The sequence below is a fragment of the Phialemonium atrogriseum genome, assembly GCF_030411735.1.
Source record: "Phialemonium atrogriseum strain 8032-3 unplaced genomic scaffold QBC33scaffold_35, whole genome shotgun sequence".
Taxonomy (NCBI): Eukaryota; Fungi; Ascomycota; class Sordariomycetes; order Cephalothecales; family Cephalothecaceae; genus Phialemonium; species Phialemonium atrogriseum.
This window is the reverse complement of record NW_026848172.1, coordinates 191899-205660: the sequence shown is the minus strand read 5'-3', so window position 1 is coordinate 205660 and position 13762 is coordinate 191899. Positions and strand designations below refer to the sequence as shown.

Below are 13762 nucleotides of genomic sequence, written 5' to 3'. Positions count from 1 at the left end.
TAAACGACCTAGATACTCATCAGTCAACCCCTCGCGAACAGACAGGCCATCTCACATCGCCTTCACCATCATCTTCACCCACATCTCCATCTCATACTTAGACAACCAATCTTGCCACCGCACATCTTCTCCCTGCCATTCTCTTCTCGCACACAACAATGGCGCAAGCCACCCAGACATCGGTCGTTGTCATCGGCGGCTCCCTGGTGGGCCTCTCCACCGCCCTGTTCCTCTCTGACCGCGGAATTCCCGTTGTGGTCATCGAGCGTCACAAAGATTCCTCGCTACACCCACGCGCAATTGGCTACACCCACCGCACCATCGAGCTGCTCCGGTCCGTCGGCATCGAGGATCGCATCCCCGATGACAAATCCAAGACCATACCCGGCAAACCCCGTCGCGTTAAAGTGGACAGTCTCTCCGGAAAGTGGTACGATGAGACCCACTGGACGGCCAACCAGCCCCAGGGCAGCAAGCCCGCCGAAGGTCGGCCCAGTGGCCCAGGCGGACCTGGTGGCCCTGGCGGTCCAGGTGGTCCAGGGAAACCCGGAGGAAGTAACGGACCTCCCGGCGACGCAGGCCCCTTCTCTCCAAGCAAGGCCACGGCCATCGCCCAGGACAACATCGAGCCCATCTTGCGCAATCGTGCCGTGGAGCTCGGCGCCGACCTCCGCCTCGGTTGTAAGATGACGTCCTTCTCCCAAGACCAAGACTACGTCACCGTAACCGCGACCGACGACTCCGGCGCCGAGTTCACCGTGCGGGCCAGATACATGGTAGCCTGCGACGGCGGCCGGTCCGCCGTCCGCGAGGCCCTCGGCATCAAGCAGACCGGCGTGGGCCACCTCCGCACCCTGCGCAGCATCCTGTTCCGCTGCCCGCCCATCAACAAGTACCTAGAACGCGGCTTCGTGCAGTTCGCCTACGACACCCCCGAGTTCGAGGGCTTCCTCACCACCTACATGGACGGCCGCTGGGCGCTCATGACCACCATCACAGACCCCTCCACGCCCACCCCCTCCGACGCCGCCCAGCGCGCCCTAATCCGCCTCGCCGCCGGCCCCAACGAGCCCCTACAGGACAGCGACATCACCCTCCTAGCCGAGGGCCAATGGGAGCTAAGCGCGCTGATCGCCTCCTCCTTCACGTCGGGCCGCGTGCACCTCGCGGGCGACGCGGCGCACACGCTGCCGCCCAACCGCGGCGGCTACGGGGCCAACACGGGGATCGCCGACGCGCACAACATCGCGTGGAAAATCGCCGCGGTGCTGGCGGGAAGGGCGCGGCCGGATTTGCTCGACACGTACGACGCCGAGCGTAGGCCCGTCGCGGTCACGCGGCATGACCAGATTTTCGCCCGGCCGGATTACAGGCAGTACCTGCGGCCTGGGTCCGAGTGGCTCGATAAGGAGATTCCCGTCTTGGACGATGTTGCTATGGAGCTGGGGCAGATTTATCGCTCCGACGCTGTCATTGGGGCTGACTCGAGCCTGCCTGATGCTCGGAGGCCGGACGAGTGGGCTGGCCAGCCGGGCACTCGGGCGCCGCATCTGTGGTTGAGCAAGGCTGGTGGTGATAAGGTCTCGACGCTGGATGTGATTGGGAAGGACTGGGTGCTTATTTCTGAAGATGGGTCTTGGGCGGAAGCAGCAGGGAAGTCGGACAATTGCGGGTTTGTCCAGATTGGCGGTGAGGATCTGCACCCGGTCGACGGCGAGGAGGCGTTTCGCAAGGCTTTTGGTCTAGAGGCTTCAGGGGCTGCGCTCATTCGGCCGGACGGCTTTGTCGCTTGGAGAGCGGTGCAGAAGCCTGCTTCTGCTATTGCCGATTTCCTCGAGGCCTTTGGCAAGGTTTCTCACGCGGCTTGAATAATGTACATTCCTTGATTTTACGGCTTGATGTAGACATTTGGAGCGGGGTTTTGTTTTGCGTGTTCATTATAGATCTGTCCAGCAATATATTGGCTTCTTAGTGTCGGATTTTGGGCAGGAAACCGGGACCCGAACAAAAGGCTCGCAGAGAACCTAAGAGTGTCGTGTTGCGGTCCCTCACCCCCTATTCCATGTTCAGGATACAAGCAAACAGAGATGAAGCCGCGAGGTGCACTATACTGATAACCACGACCAGCACTGCTAGTTGCTAACCAGGACATCGAGGCTATCTTCCTACCCTCAATTGCCGCAAAAGTCCGGACCGGTTCCGCAAAATCCAAATTGGCTGAAACGAGTCAGATATTTCCCAACCGGCGAAAAGGACCGTAGAAGAATGGCTTATAATTACCTGCAGCAAGCTCCATCGGGACACTCAGAGTGTCCAGACGGAGCGTACTGACCACAGTCTGCTGTCGCGTCGCAGTTGTTCTGGCATCTGTTTGGCACACAAGTGACGGGTTAACTCGTGTGGTTGGCATGAAGGACAAGGGGAAGAGAGACTTGCTGGTCGCCACAGAACTCGGGCCCGAAACCGCAATAGCCTGCACGCGCCAGTGATTAGTTGTTGGAGTGAATATTACTAAAGGCTCAACGTAGCTGATGGTTAAGTTGATCCAGGGGACTCACCGAACTCGCTACAGCAACCCACTGCGCAAGACGTGGTGGCATCGCACTGAACGCTTGGAAGGCCAAGCGCTGAACTGGCCAGGAGCGAGATAACAAGTGCCAGGGATGGAGCACTCATGTTGGGCAGGTGGTTTGGCGGTTTGGCAGTAGAAGGGGTAACTGATGCTGTCTAGTGGAATGTGATGATGGCGTAAAAAATACTACGAGCAGGCAGGCTAAGGATCACGTAGATCACCTTTATATAATTTGCTACCTGCAGCGTTTTCTGCTGACGGTCAGCAGCACCGACTGCCGTGTCTTCCATAGTGTCTTCCATATGAAGATGATGCAGTGAGATTTAAACCCGAGGTGTTTCCTTTTCTTTTAATATTGCCGACCCTGACTGCTTCGCGCCGTGTATTGAAGTGGTACAAGATTCCTGAAGGAATCGCGTACCTTGAGTGAGTTGGCCCGCAGTGGCTCAGCTCCTCGGTCACATTTTCAAGGCTACATGTAACAGTCCAGCAATGTCACGGCGCTTTTAATCTAGACGGCTTACACCCGCCGCAGGGGCCCCGCATCTTCCCCGAGTTCCGTCCCATGATATGAGCACCTCCAGAGTATCGCCGAAAAAAATTGCTTGTTTGGGTCAGGTTTGCATCTTTGTTGGCGTCTTGTGTTAAGACAGGCGCCATCCAGACTCCCAACTTGCTGCCGACAAATTAAGTCGCAGCGCAGACTGTCTCAAAAAAACATCTCTACCACCATGATCACCCAAAACGCTACGCCAATGCTATACAGTTCTTTCCATATTTCCCCCAACCATGACCAGCCCAAGGCCTCAAGCCGCGCGTGCCACAATTCTGAGTTGTCGATACCTGCCTCCGACTCCAGTGCCAGTCCCATAGCGTCCGTGTCTCCTTGTTGCTGCATCACGACCCTCCTCGTGGCTTCTGGCCAGTAACAACGTGGAACGTCAAGTAAGAATGCACCGACGAGTCCATCAAGGACTTGCGGACCTCTATCAAAAACACCTCAACCTGCGCTGCCGTCCATCCGAGTCCCCGCGTCAGCGGAGCCATGCTAACGGCCTGCAGGGCGTCGATGATCATGCTGCGGTTGTAGAGCCCGATTGTCTTCATCTTGCGGTCCTTTGGCCAGATGCCGATCGGAACCTTCCAAACCTTCTCGGTGACGTTCTCGAAGCCCCCTTCCGTCAACAGCTCGTGGTTCTTCTCCATGGCCAAGGGATTGATCCCAAACTTGGAGAAACCTTCCATGCAAAGGTCGACGAACTTTCCATAGCTGTAACTGGGTGGCATGGTGTCATCGTCGCATTGTATGACGAAACGGAGCTCCTGGAGTTCAAGCCAGCCTCCAGGTTTTATCGCACTGAGAAGAGTTAGGGATAAGCTTGGCCATGTAACGCGACCAGACAGATATCTACGTACGTGTAAGCTTGTCTGACGAGTCGTGGCCAATTCTTGATAGCCATGCAGACATGCCTGGCATGGACAAGATCAAAGGTGTCGGGGCCATACACCCAGTCGGCCTCGGCGTCATCAACCTGGAATCGCACATTTGGCGGCACCCAGCCCGGCTGGATGGGGCTCAGGTCATTACCGATGACGTCGGCTTCGGGATACTCATCACCGACTGAAGGAAGGCCCAGGGCGTCAGCAATAATACTTAGGGGGGTCAGGGTCGCAACTTCAGGGGGGCGCAGGTGGGCCACGTACTGTCTATTGCCCAGATCCCGGTCCCCGTGCCGATATCGATGATGTTCTGGGGATTGTGCAGCGGCGCCACGTGTAACTGGCCTCCACACAGGTTCACCACCATTGCATGCTTCATGTCCTCGCGCTCCTGTTCCGGCTCGTCGTTGGGGATGAGATATCTCCCCTCCTTGAACTTGTGGTACCTCCTGTTGTTCTCGAAGACGTAATCCCTGACCGTCGCCGACAGCGAGGTCGACGACGTGGAATGGGAGTCAGTCTCGTATCCATCATCGCCCGGTGCGCCGGCGTCAAGATCGGCCTCCAATATGGCGTTTTGTTCCTCGGCCGGCGACTGAGGCGACTGAGGTTGTGGAGTCAACGATGGTTGCTTCGCATGAGAGTCCTGCCCCTGTACCTGCACAGGAGGAGTCGGGGACTTTGGTGCGGAGGACTTGGCTGGGGAAGTTGGTTCCGCCATGGGAGAATTAGAGAAAAAGTGAGTGGGTTATGAAGATTTCACGGCCACTGGGCGGCTGTGACGGTCCACACGAATGGATGAGGTATTATTTACACTACTCTCAGCAGCCTGTGCATTTTCGCATCAGGCCAGGTCGGGTGGTGGTGGTGGGGGGTGGGGGATTTTCTATTTATGCGAAACGTTGCTTGGTACAAAAATTACATACAGCCAGCCGCAAACGACAGGCCGGAGAGGACTTACCGCGCAGGCCAAATGCAAATGCAAGCCTGGGTGGTGGTTGTGGTGGTCAGCTTCCTGCTTCCGTGCTTGTCGAATTCCACTGTTGGAAATCCATAACGAACGACCCCCGCGCCGAGTAACCGAACTAGTAAATTCTAGCGAGTGCATCCTGCTATCTTGCATGACTTTGGTCCAAGAGAATTGCCCCAAGTGCGTCGCCGCCACCAATCGGGACCCGTGCCTAACGGCCGGCGTTCTGCATCATCCCAATCCGGGTTCGCTCACCTGCCGCCCCCTGGCATCTTCTGCAAGCTACGTACGGACGCCTTGACTCTCAGACCTCCCAATAAAGGTCATGTTCCCTCCCTCCGCCCGTCCAAGACAATCCGTCTTTCCGCTGTCAGAAATTAGTTCCTGCGGACGAGCCCCCCCCTTCTTCCAGAAATAATAACCACACAAACTCCCATGGCCTCCGCTATCGAAATCGCCCAGGAGGAGCTGAACAAAGCCGTGGCCGAGTTCAAGGCCACCCAGGGCGCCAATGGCACATACGCGGATAAGACGCAGCGCAGGCGGATTGTCGATGCGGCTCAGCAGGTGATGCGCGCGGTCAAAGATCCCGCCGACGAGTGGGTCGACATGAGCGGACAGCTCGCCGTCATCGCCGTCAACCGTCTTTTCTGGGACTGGGGCGTGTTCGACAAGATCCCGCTGGAAGGGAGCATCTCGTACTCGGACCTGGCTGCGGCGGTCGATGCCGAGGTGGCCCTGATAGGTGAGAAGGGCAGCGGCCGAGCTTGTGATTTCTTGTATCCGCTCACTCTTCCGCAGCTCGGCTTGGTGGAGTCCTCGTCTCGATGGGAGTGTTGAATCAGACCGGCACGGACCTGGTCTCACACACGCACCGCTCGCTGATATTCGTCGAGGGAGCGGATGCTGGCTTGGTGTACCAACTCTCGTAAGTCCCGCTTTCCCCTTGAAGAATTGTCCTGTAAATTGTTGCCCTAACCATTGACATAATTCTCAGTTGGGACAATGGCATGGTGCCCTGGGCGCAGTTCCCCAGGTATTTCGAAGAGTACGGGAGGAAAGAGCCGCAGACTCTGACCCATGTGCCCGCCACATTCGCCTATGGCCACCCGGAGCTGAGTTATTACGATATGCTGAGCCTCAAGCCAGACATGAGGAAGATGTTCATGAAAGCGATGGCACCCATCGAGGCGAAGATGCCCATCGCTGGCATCTACAACTTTGACTGGTTGGTTGAGAAAGCCAGAGACCCATCGACCGCGGACCTGGCTGTTTTTGTCGACGTCGGGGGTGGTAAAGGGCACGCCATCGAGGCCATCTGGAATGAGTTCCCGGACCTCCCTCTCAACCGCTTTATCTTGCAAGACAGGCCCGAAGTTATTGCCGAGGTAAAGGCATTGGATGAAGCGGGTCTCCGAGAGGTTCAGAAAATGGTAGTTAACTTCCACGAAGGGCAACCGGTAAAAGGTATGCCATTTTCATTTCTGCCTCGTTGTCACCTTGTCGTATTTGAGAAATACCTCAAGTTCCCGGGGAAGAAAAAAGGGCTAATGTGAGAACATGTCAGGTGCTCTTGTCTATTGGATCCGGCGTTGCCTGCATAACTACGGTGACGATGTGAGCATCAACATTCTTCGAAATGTAGCAGAGGCAATGACGGAAGACAGCAAACTCCTGCTCGAGGAAGACGTCCTGGACAACCCGCCGAACCACATGGCGGCGATGCTGGACTTGATCATGCTCGGATTTGGCGGAAAACAGCGCAATCTTGAGACGTGGGAGAAGGTCATTTCAGCGGCCGGTCTGCGGATAAGTGGCATCTCGCAGGGCAAAGGGCCGTGGAAATCATTATCGGTGATTGAGTGTGTCAAGGGGCACGCGTAACCGGCTCGCAAACACTGGCTGTGCTGCAGATATAGATTCTCCGAGTCGCGAATAGCTGGGGCAAACTTGACCGCTCTCAATGCTGCAAAGTCACGATTGACCATTGGCGGGCATATGCGCCAAGCCAGAATTGCACAGCCAACAAGCTAGGCCTGGATAGGAATCTCGATTGCGGAACGAAGTCAGGAAGGAGTGAGGGAAATGGGACATCTAGGAATGATAGGAATGAGGGACAATTAATAGTCGGAGCTTGTCGGGAGGGTTTGGGGGAGAGTATGAGCGTTTTATCTACCGATCGCCCACAGTGATAATGATGGCCTGGGGAAGGAAGGTTTTAACATTGCAACCGGCGGGCATGGAAATGAAACCCTACAATATATATACTTTTCCTCACCCGGGAAAGCTAATATCTTGTGCAGGCGGCTTCCTTGCGGGGGGCATGTACTGCTACAGCACAGCCCTGGCATAGCCCCGTGTATAGTACACGTGCCCTCGGCGAATCCGAGGTGTCCATAAATGTACCTTGGCAACCTGGATCAGCATCGGCAATGTGGAGCGGGTGAGGCTCGGCACGCTCTTGGCGGATGACTTGGCCGGTGTGGATTGGTCAAAGTCATCAGCGAGCATCCTTTGAGATGACGAAGCATGCACCAGAGGCCAGAAACCAGCAAATGGTCATGCGCCATCATCTCGGGTTGCGATAAGTGCCAAGAGGCTAATAGCCTTTCGCAAGCCTCGGCGACCAGGATCACTTGCGAGTCTTTTTTAAAAACAAGTCGGCCCGCCCCCTTTGCGGGGTGGAAGCCACAAAAAAAAAGAGAGCAGAAGGGAATCCAGCATTTCTCAAGGGCATTCGTGATTGTTGCGATGTCAACCGTCGGACAACCGCGCCGAACAATGCCTCGAGCTTCAGTACCGTGATCGATAAACTCCTTCCCCCCCTCCCTCCGCCTCTCTAGCCTACCACCAAATGGACGGCGACGAGATCACGGCCGCGGGCCCCAACTGGGCTGGTTCCCCCAAACCCCCAACCCAGACCCGCAATCAAGGCAGCAGCGATGCGGAGGCTAAATTCGAGCTGTTCGAAGGAAAAGCAAAGGCCGCCGCCACCAACAGTCAATTCGCCTTCTCCCCCGACCAGCTGCACCGGCTCACGACCGCGAGAACCCTCACGGCTCTCCGCGCCTTTGGAGGAGTGAAGGGCCTGTGCCATGGCCTGCGGACCGATTCTTCCAGCGGCCTTGGCGTCGACGAAGACAACCTCGACGGCGCCGTCACGGCCGAGGCAGCCTTGGAAGCCGCCCGCTCGGGGCAACCGCCTCGGCTGTCCCCGCTCGACCGGACCTCTCATGAGCCGGCGCTCACGCTCAAGCTGCGCATCGATGGCGGCGAGGAGAAGGGTGGCTTCTCGGACCGGCGGCGAGTCTTTGGGGAGAACCGGCTGCCGAAGCCGAAGCACAAGTCCTTCCTCCAGCTCGCCTGGCTGGCTTTCAACGACAAGCTCATCTTCCTGCTCACGGCGTCGGCCACAGTGTCGCTCGCGCTCGGCATCTACGAGGCCGTGGCCCACGGCTCGGACGGCGGGGGCTCGAATCTCGAGTGGATCGAGAGCGTCACCATCATGGCCGCCATCGTCATCATCGTGACTGCCAGCGCCGCCAACGACTACCACAAGAACTACAAGTTCCAGAAGCTGAACCAGAAGAAAGACGAGGGGGAGGTCACGGTGATGCGCTCGGGCAAGAACAAGCTCATCTCCGTGTTCGACATCCTCGCCGGCGATGTCGTCCGCATCGAGGCCGGCCACGTCGTCCCCACCGACGGCATCCTCGTCGACGGCTACGGCATCCAGTGCGACGAGTCTCCCGTCTCGGGCGAGTCCGAGCTGGTGTCCAAGACGCCGGCCCACCACGCCGAGCTGTGCGAGTCCATCGCCGACGCGGACCCCTTCATCTTCAGCGGCACGCGCGTGACCCACGGTGTCGGCTCGTACCTGGTCACGGCCGTGGGTCCGAATTCGGTCTACGGGCGGATCAAGATGTCGCTGCGCGGGGACGTCGAGGAGACGCCCTTGCAGCAGAAGCTCGGCAGGCTGGCCAAGTACATCATTGTCCTCGGGTTCACCATCGGAATCATCTTCTTCCTCATCCTGCTAATCCGCTGGCTTGTCCAGCTCAAGTCCTTCAACGGGACGCCGCAGCAGAAAGGAGAGGCGTTCTTGCACATCTTCATGCTTGCCGTGACGGTCGTCGTCATTGGCGTGCCCGAGGGATTATCCCTGGCCGTGGCTGTTGCCCTGGCCTTTGCAACGACTCGGATGCTGAAGGACAACAATCTCGTGCGCCTGCTGAGATCCTGCGAGATTATGGGCAATGCGACCACGGTGTGCTCCGACAAGACGGGGACCCTGACCCAGAACAAGATGTCCGTTGTCAGCGGGGTCGTCGGGCATTGTCGGTTCGGAGAGCTGGCACCGGTCCCAGCAACTGCGGCCCGTGCCGATGAGTCAAGCGAGGATGAGAAATCCAAGATAGAGGCCAATTCGCTCAGTGCCCACGTCTTCACGGCGTCTCTCGCACAAGAGGTTCGAGACCTCTTTCGTGACAGCGTCGCTTTGAACTCGACTGCATTCGAGCGAGAGGACGACGGGTCGGCCAAGTTTGTTGGGTCCAGCACGGAGACTGCTCTCCTCGAGTTCGCACGCGACCACCTGGGAATGGGACCCCTGGCCGAGGAGAGATACAACGCCGAGATTGTCGAGCTGTTCCCCTTCAACGCGGACCGCAAGTGGATGGCCGCCCTCGTCAAGACCAACGGGAAGTACCGGATGTTGGCAAAAGGCGCGGCCGAGGTCATCCTGGCGAACAGCAGCCACACCATCGAGGACCCTCGGGAGGGATTGCGCACGACAACACTTGATGTGGCCACGAGAAACGGCTTCACGGCCACCACGAGCGATTACGCAATAAAGCTCCTCCGGCCTATCGCTTTGGCGTATCGGGACTTTGAAGTTTGGCCTCCCGAGGATGCCAATATCACCCGAGGAAGCGAACTCAACGATGCAAGCAACGAGCCGGCCTCGGTCGACTTCGTCAAGCTCTTCCATCGGCAGATGACATTCGCGGGCATGTTCGGCATCCGCGATCCTCTCCGGCCAGGGGTGAAGGAGTCCGTCCTCCAGTGCCAATCGGCCGGAGTCTTTGTGCGCATGGTCACGGGCGACAACTTCCTCACCGCCAAGGCCATATCTTCGGAATGTGGCATCTACACGGCAGGAGGCATCGCACTTGACGGGCCGACCTTCCGGCGCTTGACACCGGACCAGCTGGACCTTGTGCTTCCTAGGCTGCAGGTATTGGCACGCTCGACCCCGGATGACAAGCAGGTGCTGGTTCGCCACCTGAAGAAGATGGGCGAGACCGTCGCCGTGACCGGCGATGGGACAAACGACGCCTTTGCACTGAAGTCTGCCGACGTCGGGTTTGCCATGGGAATATCCGGCACCGACATCGCAAAGGAAGCGAGTTCTATTATTCTCATGGACGACAATTTTGCCAGCATTGTCAAGGCACTTTCATGGGGGAGGGCAGTCAACGACGCAGCGAAGAAGTTCATCCAGGTCTGTTCCTGTCTCCCCCCACCTTTGCTCAGCTAGGAGCCGCAACTAATCAGCAAGTTCTGCAGTTCCAACTCACAATCAACATCACCGCCGGTCTGTTGACCATCATCTCGACCCTCGTCGGCGACCCAAACACAGCCATTTTCGAAGTCATTCAGCTGCTCTGGCTCAACCTGATCATGGATATCTTCGCGGCCCTTGCCCTCGCCACCGACTCCCCGTCCAAGGATCTCCTCGAACGCCGCCCCGAACCCCGTAACGCCTCGATCATCAACGTGACCATGTGGAAGATGATCTTGGGCCAGGCCATATACCAGCTTGTCGTCGTTTTCACTCTTCATTACGCAGCAGGCAACTTCTTCACCACCGACACGGAGAGCCAAGAGCGACAACTCCAGACCCTCGTGTTCAATACGTACATGTTTATGCAACTCTTCAACCAGACCAAGTTCGTTTCCCCTTTCTTTTGCCTGCTTACTTGACTTCCTTTTTTGTAAACCGCCCCGCTGACCATTTCAAAACAGTTGCCGCCGCGTCGACAACCGATTCAACGTTTTCGAAGGCGCATGGCGCAACCCCTGGTTCATCGGCGTCCAGACGCTCACCCTAGCCGGCCAGATCGTCATCATCTTCAAGGGCAACAACGCCTTCAAGACCGAGCCCCTCAACGGCCCCCAGTGGGGGTGGACCATCTTCTTCGGCGCCATGACGATCCCCATCGGCGCCGCGATCCGCACCGTCCCCGACAGCCTAGTCCGCAACCTCGGGCTGAAGCTCCGCCCGCTATCCTTCCCCATCCGGTCCGTGGTCGCGTGGCTGCGGCGGCGGAAGGCGAAGGGGCTCAGCACCATCGAGGCGACGGTGGAGAGCGCCATCAACACGGGCGACCCGGAGGAGCCAGACGAGGAGCGGCGGATCCGGCGGTTCCACTGGCGGTGGGGCAAGGCGGCGAGCCGGAAGCGGTCGCCGACCTTCTCGTTCCCCATCGTCCCGAGGCAGCGGAGGTCCAACACCAACACGGTCGCGGGCCTGGTCGCCGCCGGGCTTGCGACGGCGGGGGTGGCCATGGACGCGCAGCAGCTGCGGTACGGTCCGGATGGCCGTAAAGGGCCCGGTGTTGTCGGTCCGGGGGATCCTGACAGGTTCGACGTCGTGCGGGCTATTGAGATGGCTAGGGAGCAGAGGGGGGGCATGCAGGGTGGGCTGGAGCTGCATCCTGACACGAAGAAGGATGATCCTGTGATTTATTCCCGAGTGGGGAAGTCAGGAGGACCGCCGAGCCAAAACCCTGAACTGAGGGCGCACATGGGGTTCTAACTGGCAGACACGAACGAGCAACGTGCCGGTGCAGGACGCAAGCTAGGCAGAAAGAAACAATCGAGATGTGAATGGTTCACTAGCCACAGGCCCTAGTCAGCGTCCAAGGCGTGAACAACTTACTACAAACTATTGAAAGTGTAAAATGGGTGCTACTGATATTTCCCCCCGACGAATCCTGAAAAGGCCCAAGCCCGACATCCAGCGATAAAGCCATTTCGCTCAACCTTCATCGGCCATATGGTTCACAGCGTGAAGTCATGCGTCAGAGCAGGTCCCAACGTCGACCCAGCTCCAAGACACCTCCGCCCCATGATGCTAGCAGACGTGTTTCTGCAAGCATACAATCCCGGAACCGCACTCCCGTCGTCCTCCCTCACCACCCTCTGGAACTCATCCCTCAAAAGCCCGCCCTTCGTCCCCAAGTCTCCCGGCCAGATGGGCATATCGTAGAACGGCGCCTTCTCGAGTGCCCCCATGTTCGGGTTGGGCCGGACTTCGGGATTGCCAAAGTAGTTATCATAGGTCCTCCACTTGCCCACAGTCACAGGAAGGTATGTTCTATGCAGCACAGTTACTTAAACCCCCGCAAGCCCCTAGAGCACCCACAGCGCACCATACACACGCATACGCAATACACTTGCAGGTCATCATTCACTACAACGAGGTAGTAGGTCCTGCCACTTGCCCAGTGTCCCCTCATCGAAGATCTCCCTCTCAATTGTTCGGCCACCTCCCTTACCCTCAGGGCCGCCGTCAAACCGCCAACATCCCTACCTACCACCAGCAGATCAGTTGTTTCGTCGAAAGCAGCATCGATGGACGTCGACTGGATGCGAGATCCATGAGGACTTGATGAAGAAGACGCTCATCTTTCATCAAGACCGACTTGCCAGGCTGTAAGGGTTGATGTCCGAAGGTAGCGTTCAGGAGTTGCCCACATCTCCTGTCCGCCAAAGTCGATCCTCCCCCAGCCCCACCAACCCTCTACCTCGTAGCGCTGTCGCAGCAAGATGTTCGTCGCGAACCGGAAGTACATGTACCGTGCCGCAGGTCGAGGATTGGTTTGGAAGGACAACTCCTTGTCGTGGATTTCCCTGCCAACCTCGGTTGTTATGATGCTGCTGTCCAAGACATGGACCTTCGACGACTTTGGCGCATCGCCAGGGACAAACGCAATCTTAGCCTGGTCCAGCATTCCCTCGTACTTTGAGGATTGGTAGTCCGTTCGCCGGGTTGGAGATATGTCCCCGATCGTCGGGAGGTTCCCCGAAGAGACGCTCAGCGACGGCAACAGCGATGGCAATGGGCAATAGCGATAGCGATAGGCAGCAACGGCAATAGCGATAGGCAGCGACGGCAGGAGCGACAGACAGCGACGGCAATAGCAATGGCGATTAAGGTACTGCCACCTGCTAGAAATCCTTCCGGCCAGGCACTAGCTGTGATGCAAATACCCCAGGCGTGAGGAGCAAATAGCCCAGGCCCGCGCAGCAAGGCCCTTAAGACGACAGTAGACCCTGCTTGAGGGGGAAACCGGGAGAGCATCGGGTCAGTATAATCCCACTCAAATAAGTTGACAGTCTTCGAGCTGAACATTCCGCCAGTTCCTGGAGCTGTCAGGAGGCGCACAAGGGGAGCCAAACTACATGCTATTCTCTAGCCAAGCTATCAACTCGACTACATATATGGACGAGAAGGTTTTGACAAAGTCGCTTCAGCTAGCGACGACAAGAGAGTTTGGCACCCCTATCAGCATTCGAGCATGGCGCCACATCTCAATCGCCTTCTGCCGGCGGTTTCTCCCCTCAGGGTCTTCTATGGAGGACATTATCGGTGTGGGGGGGGGGGGGGGGGGGGGGTTGTGGAGCCCTATTTTGTTTTGGACGAGCAGCAAACCAATAACAAACGCGTGGCATGGATATTTTATGCTTACCAGGGGGACACCGGACAAAATTTT

The 13762-nt window shown here is 57.7% G+C and overlaps 6 protein-coding genes across 6 annotated transcripts; 3 read left to right on the top strand and 3 right to left on the bottom strand.

Annotated features, from left to right (window-relative positions):
* Nucleotides 1–158: 158 nt before the first annotated feature.
* Nucleotides 159–1977, top strand: QBC33DRAFT_500194 (2,4-dichlorophenol 6-monooxygenase; the record flags this gene model as incomplete). The annotated part of the gene is made up of 2 exons (XM_060425663.1): nucleotides 159–486; nucleotides 553–1977. The coding sequence occupies 2 exons, from the start codon at nucleotides 159–161 to the stop codon at nucleotides 1866–1868; spliced, it is 1644 nt and encodes a 547-aa protein (XP_060279253.1). The 3' UTR covers nucleotides 1869–1977.
* Nucleotides 1978–2053: 76 nt separating this feature from the next.
* QBC33DRAFT_550789 (uncharacterized protein) lies at nucleotides 2054–2730 on the bottom strand. The gene is made up of 4 exons (XM_060429113.1): nucleotides 2559–2730; nucleotides 2437–2473; nucleotides 2281–2367; nucleotides 2054–2217 (listed from the first exon to the last, which is right to left on the bottom strand). Exons 1-4 carry the CDS (start codon nucleotides 2674–2676, stop codon nucleotides 2172–2174), a joined length of 288 nt encoding a protein of 95 aa, XP_060279252.1. The 5' UTR covers nucleotides 2677–2730; the 3' UTR covers nucleotides 2054–2171.
* A 620-nt stretch (nucleotides 2731–3350) lies between these two features.
* Nucleotides 3351–4861, bottom strand: QBC33DRAFT_252508 (methyltransferase). The gene is made up of 3 exons (XM_060423015.1): nucleotides 4277–4861; nucleotides 3989–4193; nucleotides 3351–3929 (listed from the first exon to the last, which is right to left on the bottom strand). Exons 1-3 carry the CDS (start codon nucleotides 4731–4733, stop codon nucleotides 3470–3472), a joined length of 1122 nt encoding a protein of 373 aa, XP_060279251.1. The 5' UTR covers nucleotides 4734–4861; the 3' UTR covers nucleotides 3351–3469.
* Nucleotides 4862–5349: 488 nt separating this feature from the next.
* QBC33DRAFT_550787 (O-methyltransferase) lies at nucleotides 5350–7256 on the top strand. The gene is made up of 4 exons (XM_060429112.1): nucleotides 5350–5727; nucleotides 5784–5910; nucleotides 5980–6449; nucleotides 6550–7256. Exons 1-4 carry the CDS (start codon nucleotides 5418–5420, stop codon nucleotides 6864–6866), a joined length of 1224 nt encoding a protein of 407 aa, XP_060279250.1. The 5' UTR covers nucleotides 5350–5417; the 3' UTR covers nucleotides 6867–7256.
* A 247-nt stretch (nucleotides 7257–7503) lies between these two features.
* Nucleotides 7504–11964, top strand: QBC33DRAFT_550786 (uncharacterized protein). The gene is made up of 3 exons (XM_060429111.1): nucleotides 7504–10485; nucleotides 10551–10933; nucleotides 11010–11964. The coding sequence occupies exons 1-3, from the start codon at nucleotides 7837–7839 to the stop codon at nucleotides 11800–11802; spliced, it is 3825 nt and encodes a 1274-aa protein (XP_060279249.1). The 5' UTR covers nucleotides 7504–7836; the 3' UTR covers nucleotides 11803–11964.
* An 83-nt stretch (nucleotides 11965–12047) lies between these two features.
* Nucleotides 12048–13000, bottom strand: QBC33DRAFT_563245 (uncharacterized protein; the record flags this gene model as incomplete). The annotated part of the gene is made up of 2 exons (XM_060430259.1): nucleotides 12048–12363; nucleotides 12744–13000. 2 exons carry the CDS (start codon nucleotides 12998–13000, stop codon nucleotides 12048–12050), a joined length of 573 nt encoding a protein of 190 aa, XP_060279248.1.
* Nucleotides 13001–13762: the final 762 nt, after the last annotated feature.

What these genes read in the sequence shown, in the direction of transcription:
- QBC33DRAFT_550789 (XM_060429113.1), bottom strand. Translation starts at nt 2,676, where the DNA reads ATGAGTGCTCCATCCCTGGCACTTGTTATCTCGCTCCTGGCCAGTTCA. An exon ending in CCCGAGTTCTGTGGCGACCA is followed by an intron (nt 2,368 to 2,436) that starts GCAAGTCTCTCT and finishes TGTGCCAAACAG; the next exon opens with ATGCCAGAACAACTGCGACG. An exon ending in CCCGATGGAGCTTGCTGCAG is followed by an intron (nt 2,218 to 2,280) that starts GTAATTATAAGC and finishes GACTCGTTTCAG; the next exon opens with CCAATTTGGATTTTGCGGAA.
- QBC33DRAFT_252508 (XM_060423015.1), bottom strand. Translation starts at nt 4,733, where the DNA reads ATGGCGGAACCAACTTCCCCAGCCAAGTCCTCCGCACCAAAGTCCCCG. An exon ending in CGGGATCTGGGCAATAGACA is followed by an intron (nt 4,194 to 4,276) that starts GTACGTGGCCCA and finishes GCCTTCCTTCAG; the next exon opens with TCGGTGATGAGTATCCCGAA. An exon ending in CTCGTCAGACAAGCTTACAC is followed by an intron (nt 3,930 to 3,988) that starts GTACGTAGATAT and finishes AACTCTTCTCAG; the next exon opens with TGCGATAAAACCTGGAGGCT.
- QBC33DRAFT_550787 (XM_060429112.1), top strand. Translation starts at nt 5,418, where the DNA reads ATGGCCTCCGCTATCGAAATCGCCCAGGAGGAGCTGAACAAAGCCGTG. An exon ending in GGCTTGGTGTACCAACTCTC is followed by an intron (nt 5,911 to 5,979) that starts GTAAGTCCCGCT and finishes CATAATTCTCAG; the next exon opens with TTGGGACAATGGCATGGTGC. An exon ending in CGAAGGGCAACCGGTAAAAG is followed by an intron (nt 6,450 to 6,549) that starts GTATGCCATTTT and finishes AGAACATGTCAG; the next exon opens with GTGCTCTTGTCTATTGGATC.
- QBC33DRAFT_550786 (XM_060429111.1), top strand. Translation starts at nt 7,837, where the DNA reads ATGGACGGCGACGAGATCACGGCCGCGGGCCCCAACTGGGCTGGTTCC. An exon ending in CAGCGAAGAAGTTCATCCAG is followed by an intron (nt 10,486 to 10,550) that starts GTCTGTTCCTGT and finishes CAAGTTCTGCAG; the next exon opens with TTCCAACTCACAATCAACAT. An exon ending in CAACTCTTCAACCAGACCAA is followed by an intron (nt 10,934 to 11,009) that starts GTTCGTTTCCCC and finishes ATTTCAAAACAG; the next exon opens with TTGCCGCCGCGTCGACAACC.